The 12887-nt window shown below is 46.5% G+C and overlaps 1 protein-coding gene across 2 annotated transcripts in view; it reads left to right on the plus strand.

Annotated features, from left to right (window-relative positions):
• The window catches only part of SCARA5 (scavenger receptor class A member 5), a 120548-nt gene that overhangs the window by 16534 nt on the left and 91127 nt on the right, over window positions 1-12887 (plus strand). For both annotated transcript variants that reach the window (XM_036074077.2, XM_036074079.2), the window contains exon 3: window positions 12232-12360. In XM_036074077.2, coding sequence (XP_035929970.2) covers window positions 12232-12360 — 129 coding nt within the window. The remainder of the gene's footprint in view (window positions 1-12231; window positions 12361-12887) is intronic.

Raw genomic sequence — 12887 nt, forward strand, 5'->3', positions numbered from 1 at the left:
GGAATAATGGCAGTGATGCAGGAAACAGATGGAATGAATTATTCCAAGAGGTGACACTGGCAGGAAATAGATATAAATGCAAAGAGGCTTGGACAAGAGCACAGGGACAGGGTCTTAAATGGCTTCAAAGGGAAGTCTGGGACATGAACCTCAGGGCAGACCTCGGGTCGGAGAAGTGCCCCGCCCTCCGCAGCACGCCTGCCCCCACTACCTCTTGGGACTTCTGGCCTGGAGTCTACCCTCCACGTGCAGATTCCGCCATGGGGTTTGGAAGATATAAACACAGCTGTGAGGACGGGGCCCAGCTCCACACGTGGTTGCTGGTTAACCTAAGGCTCACAGAGCTGATGGGGGCGTGTGATGGTCCCAGCCTCCGCACAGTGTCCTGAAGCCTTTGCACTCCCGGGCCTTCCCACTTCCTGCTTTCTGGCTTGAGATCCATTCAAGCCGAGAAACCCAAGATGCTCCGAGTGCCCACGCAGAAGCCTTGTCTTTAGAAAGTGCTGTTAAGAGAAGAGGCTGCTGGGAAGGGGCTGGCTGTGGGCCTCTTCCGACACCTGGGTGTGGGTTAGTTTCTATCATCCACCTGTCACCTTGGGGAGCACAAGGAATCTAACTGATGGAGGAGGGACTAGGAAAAGAGAACATACTTGAGACCCAAAAGGGGCTGATGTCAGCAATCAGATAAGGAAGGGCAGACTAAAGAGAATTACTAAGGGCAAGGGAAACTGAGGAAAAGCTTTCCCGATGAGGGCCATACACTCCAGTATGCACGAACGGTCTTGGCTTATGCCCTCTCTTTCTTTTTTTTTTTTTTTTTTTTAAAGATTTTATTTATTTATTTGAGAGAGAGAGAGAGAGCACATGAGAGGGGGGAGGGTCAGAGGGAGAAGCGGGACTCGATCCTGGGACTCCAGGATCATGACCTGAGCCGAAGGCAGTCGCTTAACCAACTGAGCCACCCAGGCACCCTTATGCCCTCTCTTTCTGCATAGTGATTAATAGAGCACAATTCGCTCTTAAAAGGTGTCTCTGTTTGAAGGTGATCTCATGGTTTGCCCACAAGTGAAAGTGAGCTTGACCTTGTCCCCCTTGCCCAGTGAGTTGTATTTTGGCCTCTTGGTCCTCCAGTCCCCTTTGACCTCTGTATACTCTGCCAAGTGTGGGAATTCATTTCTTCCCTCCAGAGTTATGATGACCCCGCAGCTCTGACCTAAGGACATCTATTAAGATGTAAATATAACGTCTGAAGTATGTTAAGCATTTCCAGGGTGTCCAGGGGGAGTTGCTTTTAACATGTAGGCTTATATTGGGAGTCCCCGAAGGGCATTGACGGATAAAGATAAGAAGGGAGCTGTCTTGCCAGTGGTTGGATATGGACATGAGAAGAGCCTGCCCTCCTGCCTTGCAGACGCCCAGGGCCGCCTCTGGGACCTTTGGCTTGTTGAGCGTGCCCTTTCCCTGCCCTCTGCAGATGGTCCTCCTGGTAAAGGAGTTCTGGTTTGTGGTCAGGAATTAAAAAATGGTTGTTCTCACTACTCTATTTCTAGATAAGTTTTCAAAGCTCCAACGTCGTGTTTGTAGCTAGTTTAGATCCTAGATTCTAGGAGGTGATGCACCTTTTTTTTTGAGGGGCAAAATTCCATCACTGAAGGAAACCCAGAAATGGAACAGCACCTGGATACCAAGGTGAATTGAGTGGTTAGGGGATCAGTCCTACCACAAGCTCCCTGGTTGCAGTTCCTGTGTTAGGGTAAAGCTGAGATAAGGCAGACAGCCACGGGGTTCTCCTGCACACTCTCCACGTTCTCCTGCATGCTCTTGTCATCAGTCTTGGCACAGGCTAGCTGAGGGACAGAGAGCTTCGCTTTCCATGGCCAGACTAACTGGTCCATGCAGATGGAGTCCGGGAGTCGGCAGTCTTAGCCACTACATCTCGCTCAAGAAATGGTTGCCGAATGGACGAATAAACGGTCCTTAGGTTCCTTCCCCTGACTTCCCCATTATGTGCACCAGGACCCCAATCCTGGACCTCACATCTCCTCCTTGTGGCAAGGCTGAAACATCCCAGCCCTGCCACTTTTTTTTTTTTTTTAAAGATTTTATCAGAGAGAGAGAGAGAGAGGGAGAATGAGCGTGAGAGTGAGAGAGATCATGAGTCGGGAGAGGGTCAGAGGGAGAGAGAGAACCAGACTCCTAGCTGAGCAGGGAGCCCGATGCGGGGCTCTATCCCAGCACCCTGGGATCATGATCTGAGCTGAAGGCAGATGCTTAACAGACTGAGCCACCCAGGCGCCCCGCAGCCCTGCCACTTTGGGTCAATGACCTAACCTTTCTGAGGCTCAGCTCTATCATCTATAAAACAGAAGTAATAATACCTGTCTTTGTGATTGTTGTTGTGCTTAGAATTAATGTTATCTAAGCACTCAGCCCAGAATAGGTGCTTGGTGGGGGAGCAGCTATTATTCTGTTGTGACTTACTGTTGGAGGTTCCAAAGCAATTTTAAAATGTAGGCTTTGGGGAGCCTAGGTGGCTCAGTCGGTTAAGCGTCTGCCTTCAGCTCAGGTTATGATCTGAGGGTCCTGGGATCAAGCCCCACGTCGGGCTCCCTGCTCAGTGGGAAGCCTGCTTTTCCCTCTCCTTCTGCCTGCCGCTCTTCCTACTTGTGCTCTCTCTCTGTCTCTCTCTGTCAAATAAATAAATAAAATCTTAAAAAAATTAAAATAAAATGTAGGCTTTATTATTATTCACGTATGGTGAGGCCAACAGGTCAGGGGAGGACTGCCATTGAACAGATGGTTTGTGGGGGACTGGATGACTCAGTCGGCTAAGCGTCCGACTCTTGATTTCAGCTCAGGATTGGGAGATGGAGCCCCACATCAGGCTCCGAGCTGAGCATGAAGTCTGCTTAAGATTCTCTCTCTCTCTCCCTCTGCCCCTCCCCATCCGCTTCCTCTCTCTCTTTAAAAAAAATTAAAAAGAAATAACTCTTTAAAAAAAAAAAGATAGTTTGTTGCTCACACCACCCCATGCCACGGGAGGGGGTTGGGTGGGTGAAGCAGTGAGCAAGCTTGGGATGCAATAGCTTGAATAATTTCAGCGGACTCTGGGACCTACGGCTGTCTCTGGTTGTCTGGTACCTGGCCCTGGGCTGAAAGGGCAGGTGGATAGTGGCCTGGAGGGAGGAAGTGGTAAAGGAGGTAGTGGTCGTATGGGCTGTTGACTGGGTGGTCTGCACATGAAAGGCTTGCTTGCAGGCGAGTTTCTTTATTTGACCCATTCCTGGGAGGGGCAATCTCCAGAGTCAGCAAGGCCCCAAGATGTTTAAGTATCAAATACAGAAACCAGAAAACATGGTTATTACAAAAGCCTAAATAATGGTTTGGGGTACCCAGTAAATCTGCCTTTAGTTTATTAGCCTCATTTAACCACAGCCAGTAGATGTTAATTGAGCACCTGCTCTGTAGGCCAAGACCTGTGGGATACAGAAAGGAAGCACAGATGCTGCTCTCCGGGCGCTGGCCCTCGGCAAATCGGTATTTTTCTTCATTGATTTATGGGTACAATTCTATTCACATTATTACCTGTACCGTAATGGGCCAGTTTCCCAACAAAACTCTATGCATATATATGTTAAGAAAGAAAAAAAGAAGAAGAAGAATGTAGCAGAAGGGGAAGAATGAAGGGGAAATTGGAGGGGGAGAAGAACCATGAGAGACAATGGAGTCTGAAAAACAAACTGAGGGTTCTAGAGGGGAGGGGGTTGGGAGGATGGGTTAGCCTGGTGATGGGTATTGAGGAGGGCATGTTCTGCATGGAGCACTGGGTGTTATGCACAAACAATGAATCATGGAACACTATATCTAAAACTAATGATGTAATGTATGGGGATTAACATAACAATAAAAAAATTAAAAAAAAAAAACTCTATGCATGATAACTGTTGCTCATTCCAGGCCTTACCAGGTGACAAAGGGTCAATGGATCTGAGGTCCATCATCTTCACTCAGATCCACTGAACCCCCTTCTGTGTGGCTCAGCCAGCTCTGTTTTCCAGCAGAGGCCACAGAGCTGGAGGCTGCTGAGCCTGTAGGCTTCACGGACACTTCCAGCTCAGTCCCGTACAGGTGGCATGGGTTGGGATCTTAGCCTTCCTCTTCCAAACCAGACACCCAGATGGCCCTCCCAACTCAACTGGGGGCGTTGGGGGAACGAGACAGGGGGTGTTAAATGTATCCATTCCTGCCCTGAGGCTGGACCAATTCACCAGACCAAGGCGACCAGGCAATGGGAGGGAGGTTCCACTGGCGACCTGGGAAGGGTAGTGACTTAAAACTGAACCGAGCCAAGCCCTGGCTCCCACATTGCAAACACATCATCAGATGACTTATTTCCTCTGACAAGGGGCCAGGAGAAGAATTGGGAATCTTTTCGAGAGGGACCGAGGACCACTCTGTAGGAGGAGTGTCTTTTTGGCCCGAATTTAGGCAGAGCCCTGAGCCCGCTGTTTGAGTGACTGCATTGACAGCATTTCTTCCAATCCATGCACTGCCATGTTTGGGCAAGAGTAGGGGTGTCTTCTACCGGCTTCTGTCTGCTTCCTGGGGACTCCATGGCCCCTCCCTTTCTCCTGGGTCCCCGTGACCCGCCAGCTCACCTTGACTGCCCTCATCTCCCCTCCCTCCTGGCTTTCTCTCTCCATTCCGCAGCCCAGCTGCAAAATAATATGCACCCCAGCCAGAGTCCCTTCCTCCTGCTGAAAATAAGCACACAAGCCTTTGATTGTTTTCAAGAACTTTTATGCAGAGTAACTTGGGAAATAGATAGGGGCTGAGAAGAATAACAAATACTGCAGGGACATTACAAAATTACAAGATATCTCCAGAAGTACCAGAAGAAACTGTTCTAGATCATCACAACATCTAAACCGAATTAGCTCTGGTCATCCTGCCTTCCACTCGGCTCCCTTTATTAGAAACGGACATGAAAGTCCCAGACTCATCTGATCATGCAGAAGACCGTGGTCACCTTTGCGGGACACCCTCACTGGGTCATGTGCCTTGGGGGCCAGGCCTGTGGTGCCATCAGGCACGGGTGACTGTTGCTCCCTGTCACGCAGCAGGTGGTTCAGGAACCTCCCAGACTTAGGTCAGGTTCAAGTGCAGGTGCACAGCTCTCCCTGTCGGTGTCTCGGCCTCACACCCTCCTCTTCCCTTTACCTAAGGAAAGTAAACAGTGGTGCCCATTAAAGCCAGAAAGGAACGGCAGCTTCAAAGACAGAGGTTATTTGGGGCTGCCTATTACAATGAACAATGTGAGTGGTGAGTAACCAGAGTGAGGTTGATGAAGTCAGCCTTGGGTGGTTTTAACAAGATCCTTGGATGAGATGAGCCCCGGAGGTCCCTCCCAGCAATCAACCCTTATTTCCACCTACTATTTATGAGCTGTGGGACCAAAGAGAACAAAAGGAAAATGACTTGAGTGTTTCTTGTTGGCAAAATAGAAGTAGGTGACCGTTGAATCACTTGCATCCTGTTTTCTATGTTATTTAGAACCCGGTTCTTTGGAAAGAAGTAAATACTCATTTTTAATCAATTTGTATTTTTTTTTAATGGGAGGAAAATAAATTCAAACAGAGAACTCCCCGAATGCTCTAAACTTATGATTAAGAAATTGAAAACTTATTTTTTTCAAGGAAAGGCTAAACTGATGACGGGGATAATGCAGAGTGTTTTCCTGTGTTTCACAGTTAACACGAGACAGAGGCAGGCTTTGAAGCTACCTCTACAGAGCCCCAAACTCATGCTTTCCCCCCAATGAGTATGTGAGGAAACGGGGAATCAGAGTTGCCAAGGCTCCCACCATAGTGTGTCCCTGACACCAGGGACCATCTCCCGGGGCATTCTCAGCTCAGCTGTCGGGGTTGAGTGGCTTAGAGATAAATTTTCCTTTTCTGTTCTTTAACCCTTGCTCCCACGCACCCCCCCCCCACCCTCAACAGACAGTACTGTAGCCCAAACTCTTTGGGGTGGGGGTGGGGGCAGAGAGACTCTCGTTCCCATGATTAAAAGGAACCCTTCACAATTTTAACCTGGGAATAATAAAGTTGTTTGGGAGAACCTCATTTGAATGTGTCTTACTAAAAAGGAATCAAAATTAAAAATCTAAACTAAGCTCTTGTAATAGTAAGGCTTTTCATGGATTTTCTAAGAATATGTCTTCACATTCTCTTTTGATATAACAAATGCCTTACTCCAGAACTGTGTATCTCTGCACCATAAATGTGTGATTTCATCTGGAATCAGAATCGGAAGGCCCGGGGGTGGGGCTCAGGCCCCAGGATGGCTAAGATGTTCCATGCATGATTGTACTACTCAGCCAGGATTAGCGTCAGTTCAACCCTCATGAACTGCTCCCACGGTTTACCTATATGGGCACTATGTGGCAATCTGACATCGTGGGTGAGCAAGGAAAGCCAAGATTTTGTTTAATTTAATTTTAAGAGCCAAATTTTGCTCAAAGATATGTTTTCACAGCCGACAGAAATGTTATCAACTATTCGCATGAGACAAATGTAAGACAGGACCTTTGCAGCAAAAATAAACGCCTCACACGTCTTCATTCCTGCAAAGAACCGTATGGTGGTTCTGCTGTGGGCTGGTTGATGGGTAGAGTGTGGTCAGTGAGACACACCTTGCCCCCAGAGGACTTTTCAGACACGTTGGCAAATAAGTGTAAATAGACGATTGTGAATAATAAGGTTAGTGCTAGCGATGTATGTAAGGTTCTGACATCATTCTTTCAGTGGCACCTAATCCCTAATGTTCTACCTTCTAGAGTATTCTTTGTTTTTTTAAGATTTATTTATTTGAGAGAGAGAGAGAGAAATAGCGCAAGCCGGGGGGGAGGGGCAAAGGGAGAATCCTCAAGCAGACGCCGCGCTGAGCTGGGAGCCCGATGCAGGGCTCAGTCCCAGGATCCTGAGATCATGACCTGAGCCAAAATCAAGAGTCAGCCGCTTAACCAACTGAGCCACCCAGGCACTCCTAGAATATTCTTAATCTTGAACATCTAAAAAGTTTGGTTTTGCTTCTCTATAAATGAAATCTCCTTCTCTATAAATGAAACCAATTTCGTCTTGCTGTTGGTCATTGTATTGTGATTTAATTACTCTCACTGGAGTCAGTGTTTCTCAGAATGGGGCTCTATACAGTACAGTCATACTCAAGAGGACTTTACATGATATACAGGTATAAATTTGTGATTCTAATAGCTAGGGATTTATTTTAATGTGTAATAGGAAGATACTAATTGTCCACTTACAGTGATATAAAATTTCCTTCTCAAATAAGTTAAGGTTCAAAAAAAAAAAATGAGTGGCAAATTAAATAATAGCCCAGAGATACTGGGCTGTGGCAAAATTGTGCAGGCTACATGCAGACAGAATGTCTGGAGGTGGGGAAACCATCTATCTCCTTCCAGCTGATCAGGAAGCCATAGGCCCCATGCTGAGATAAACAACATCTTCCAGCCTGGTACTCGAGGGCCAGCTCTGCAAGTCACTTTGCATTTATTTTTTAGTTTCTATTTTTTTCCTTGGAGCCACTGGCCTTGCTCTCCCCAAGCCCCCTTCTCTTGGTTTTCTGATCTCCTGCAAAGCCACCCTCACTTCGGGAGGCCACTGCAAGATGGAAAAACCTTTTGCTTGATACCCCTGGATCTTGGAAGAGTTTTTTGTTTGTTTGTTTTGTGTGTGTGCCATTTCCTCCCTCGATCTGGTCTTGTGTGCGACCATGTCTGCAAACAACAGCGATGTTTAATAACTAACAGCTTTGCCTGCTGCTTTGCTCATAACTGGTCTCACATGGAGGAAGAAAGTTTTTGTCTTAAAGTCACAGTTTTCAAATTTATAGTAGCCGTAAATCAGACGACGACGCTGACGGGAGCGATAGTGGATTCTAGCTCATCTAGGAAGGCCTGTCCTTCTCAGCCCTGCTGAGTGGCCGCCTTCTTCATGCACGCTCTGGGAACCACTTCCTGACACAGAGTGAATCACTTTCTCTGCCACACAACACTGTACTTGTGCCATCTCTCTATTCCATACCGGTTTCATTCACACCTGCGTAACCGATGCCTGTTGACATGTCTTCTTCCCCTCAGATGTGAGCCTCTGAAGGGCTGCGGCCGTATTTTAATTCCTCATTCAACAAATATTCTGAATGCCTACTACTTGCCGGGCACTGGGCTAGGAACTGGGAAGGTGAAGGCGAACAGGCCGACACTGTCTCTCCCTCATGCAGCTTGTTGTCTTTGCCCTTTAAGGTGTCTGTCGTAAGTGTATTAGCGATCTGTTGCTGCATAACAAGTTACCCCCAAACTTAGCAGCTTAAAACAACAAAGATTTATTATCTTCCCAGTTTCTGAGGAAGCCATGGGTGTGCAAGGAAAGCCAAGATTTTGGCTACTTTTTCATATCAAAATTATATGTTTACATATATGTGTGTTTACATATAATATAATCTGGCAGGAATCTGGGAGCAGCTTAGCTTTGTCCTGGCCCATGGTCTCTCATGAGACTGCTGGCAAGATCTTGGCCAGAGTGTGGTTATCTGGAGGCTTGATATGGCCGGTGGATCTGCTCCCAGGCTCACTCACGTGGCTGTAGGCTAAAGGCCTTAGTTCCTTATCAAGCAGCCTCTTCATAGGGTCCCCCTCCCCAGCTTCCCCCCAAATGGATGTTCCAAGAGAGAGAAAGTGAGTAAGGAGAAGCCAGTGTGTCTTTTGTGTAATCTCAGAAGTGACACGCTATCACTTCTATGGATCACACCAACCAAATCCTGGTGCAGTGCAGAAGGAGACTACATAAGGGGGCAGGGATCATCGGGGGCCATCTTGAAGGCTGGCTACCACAGTGGGGCAATTGATAGTGGGTGGTCAGTAAATGCCTGGGAAAGTTTTTACCCCAATAAGCCATAAGTCAACACTTCTACTTTTTTTAAATAGACTTTATTTTTCATAGTGGTTTTAGGTTTACAGCAAAATTAAGTGGGAAGTACAGAGCATTCCCATATACTCCCTGCCTCCCCACATGCACAGCCTCCCTCAATAGCAACATCCCCCCCCCAGCGTGGTACATTTGTTAGAATCGATGAACTTACATTAACACATCACTATCACCCCAAGTCCGTAGTCTACATTAGGATTCACCCTTGGTGTTATGTATTCAGTGGGTTTAGACAAACATACAATGATATGTGTCCATAATTATAGTATAATATGGAGTAGTTTCACCACCCTAAAAATCCTGTCTGCTCCTCCTAGTCATCCCTCCTCCCCTCTAACCCCTGCCTTTTCCAGAATGTCATGTGGAGTCATAAAGCATGTAGCCTTTTCAGGTTGGCTTCTTTCACTTAGTAATATGCATGTAAACGTCCTCCATGTTTTTTCATTTCTTTTCTTTTCTTCTTCTTCTTCTTTTCTTTCTTTCTTTTCTTTTCTTTTCTTTATTTTTTTTACAAGTAAGTGAACATACTTTTTGCCTTGGTTTTACTGACTGTATCATTTTGGAGTGTTTTTAATCTTCCACTAAGCCTAAATAATTTGAATGGTTTACCCAGCTAACATGCTGCTGCCACATTAAATTAGAAAGTAAGTAAATGTGTTTTAAGCAGACTTAGTAACTTGTCTTTCCCCTAAATTGTCTTTTGTTCCCTTATAATCACATTCTCTAGCTATCTTGCCAGGATCATTCATGACCTGCTTGTCTAATGCATTTGTGGAAAACCTCTGTTTGAAATTTTTATATGTTCTATTGAAGGCAGATTTTGTTTAATGTACAAAGCTGAGTCTTGCTAAAAAAATGAAGCTCTCTAAGAAGAAGGCCTGTGTTGTGCGTTAGTTGATGAAGCGACCTGTCACCAGTGGGTGCTGGCTGTTAAACAGAAGCCTCAGATAAAGGGGAAGGGAAGTATTCTTTCTTGTTGGGAAAAAAATAGGGCTTTATCATTGCAGTTTGCCCCAACAAAGGCAATGAAGGAAGAGCCCAAGATTGGTTTGGGATAAACATCAGGATAATGGCATTTCAGCATGGGCATCCTCTGACCCTTCTAGGCAGTTAGGTGACCACTGTCATCAGGAGCACTGTCACCATCTCAAGAGGAAGCAGGGCATAGAGCAGGAGAGCTAGGACAACCGTCAGGATAACAAGAACTCGTATTTGTGTAGTATCCAATGCTGTGCCTACCATTTGGACTCTAGGAAAATAGCCTTGTCTCTACTAAGTTGCAACCAGGGAGCCAGCAGCTCTCATGAGAACAACAACAAAAAAAGGTGAAATGCAACAAGAAGCCTTCAGATTCTATTGTGTACAAAGGATAGAACATCCTGGAAAAGGAGACTCAGGGGAAGTTAAAAAGATGTACTCTGCTCAAGTCTTAATGGAAAAGCAGGTTAACTTTTCAAAATTTGCGAACAGTTGAGGGTTGATGAGAATGGTGTTTGACTTTGTATTTCTTTAACAACTCGCTCCAAATTGTACCCGATGTTTTATGGAATCATTATGTAATAGTTCTACTTAGCTGTTTTAGCAGCAGTATTTTCAGTGAAATGGAGTAAATGAGTGGGAAAATGTCTTCACTCAACACTACCTCTGGGGAGCCAGGACACCAATGTGGTCACCCATCCTCTCCCTCCCGGTAACCAAACCTCCCAAAGGCCCCAGAGGTGGTCATGGTACCTGAGAGGTAATGAGTAGCCCCTGAAGCACCTCGCTTGCAAACCCGAAGTTGCCAAGGAATTACAAACATCATGCCATCTTTAAAAACATTTCGGAGGGGCACCTGGGTGGCTCAGTCAGTTAAGTATCTGCCTTCAGCTCAGGTCATGATCCCACAGTCCTGGGATCGAGTCCCACATCGGGCTCCCTGCTCAGGAGGGAGTCTGCTTCTCCCTCCCTCCCCTTTCCTCGTGCTCTCTGTCTCTCTTTCTCAGATAAATAAATAAAATCTTCGAAAAAAAATTGTAAAAATTTAAAAATAAATAATAAAAAAAAAATTTTGGAATATCAGTTATTTCAACCTTTTTCTGCTCCCACATCTTCCTCCACGTCTAGCACACTTCAGTTAGTTAGCAACGTTGTCCCTCACAGGAGAGGGAGAATAAGCATAATAGGAGCATGCATGTTTTGAAAAAAATGCCCTTTACTGATTCCTACCTGCCCTGCTGGGAGTCAGGGCAGGACAGCATCTCTTCTTTCCACTGTCAGTTGACATAGCAGATGGAGGTTAGTGGCTTTCCAGCTTCTGCACAGGCCATCCGAGAAGGTTGCCTTGAAGGAGGAGTCCAGCTGAACAATGACCAGGGGTCAGGGTACCCGCACCCTCACCTAGGGTTTGCCACTAACATTTGGCATCCTTTATCTGTAAACTGAACGGGTTGGACTAAAAGATCCATGAGGTCCAGTAGAGCACTGATATTTTGCTGTTCCATATATGCCAGAAGCCGGTGAGCCTTGTTAGTTTCACAGAATGAAGTTACTATGTCTTCCTGTTAATCTAAACCTGTGGTTGCTAACTGGTGGTCAGATCTGGCATGTAAGTGTGTTTTGTTTACACTCCCTAGTGTTTTGTAAGTTTTTTGTCTTTTATTATTATTATTAGTTGTTGTCAACTTCTGTTGCTTCTGGCTTGTCTTGAAAATTCTGTCTCTGGCAACACCTGGCCCTCACTCCTACATCACAACCTCTTCCACAGTGAACATGTGCTGTTCGGTTCCCCAGGCCCACGTGGCCCACTTTGCTCATTTCCACCCCTTCCTGGCCACTGTAGAAGTTAAATTTTGCAACCCCTGTTTTAAATTTTCTCCATATTCTCTGGGTCCCATGGGACAATGATGCTTTGTAAAGGACACATATTCCAGCCTATTTGAGCATTCTCTGTTGCTTGGATGGGCTCCAGAAGGGTGGGTTTGTTGGGCACGTGAGCTGTGGGCATGCCTGTCTGGCTTGTTTATGAATGCAGAAGGTGGGAGGAGAGCCAGAAGCTCAAAAGCTTGTCATGTTCTGGAAAGCTCCCCATTGTTACAGCTGCATTACAGATGTGCAGAAGGTGTATGATAGGTTCCATGTGAACATCTCCATGCATCAGGAGAGATGAGACCAAAAGAAAAATAAAACCACCGTGGGGTTTTCAAGTGTTTTATTTTCCCCTCCTCTTCTTACCCTTGTTGTCTAGGTCCATGCCACAAACGACGAGCAGGAGGCTGCTGCACTCAGCTGGGCTCCCTGTCAGCCCTGAAGCATGCTGTCCTTGGGCTCTACCTTCTGGTCTTCCTGATTCTTGTGGGCATCTTCATCTTAGCAGGTAAGGGCACCCTTTCCTCATCTGGCCTTCAAGGATGCATTTGGAGGTGTGTAGGGAGCAAGAGCAGATGGGAACCTGACAGCTGGAGCCTCTGCTCTTCATTTCCCCAGTCATAAGCCCAAACACTGCCCCTGTCACCATGGAAACCACGAAGGAGGAAGCTGGCTGGTCTTTCAGACCAGCACAACTCTAGGCAGCATTGCCCATTTCATGTGGGATGAGACGTTGGCAGGGGCTGTGTGATCTTGGGAAATCTTTGAGTCCAGGAGCAGAGACCTAGCTGCTCCCAGTGGCTTCTGATTTTTCCCACATCATTGTGTGACTTGGTACATCACACTGGCCCTCCCTGGAGCTCTGTGCTGTGGTTTGCACAGAGCAGGCTAAGCCCCCTTTCCTGGGGATGATGAAAATAGTCATGAGACATTTTGCTGCTGAGGCTAATCAGAGTCATAATAAACCTGCTGCCCTTTTGCAATTACTGAGGGTAAGATGGGTTTGCCCCAGTCTAGCTGGGTTCTTCTCCCCAG

This window comes from Halichoerus grypus, chromosome 3 (assembly GCF_964656455.1).
Source record: "Halichoerus grypus chromosome 3, mHalGry1.hap1.1, whole genome shotgun sequence".
NCBI classification, from domain to species: domain Eukaryota; kingdom Metazoa; phylum Chordata; class Mammalia; order Carnivora; family Phocidae; genus Halichoerus; species Halichoerus grypus.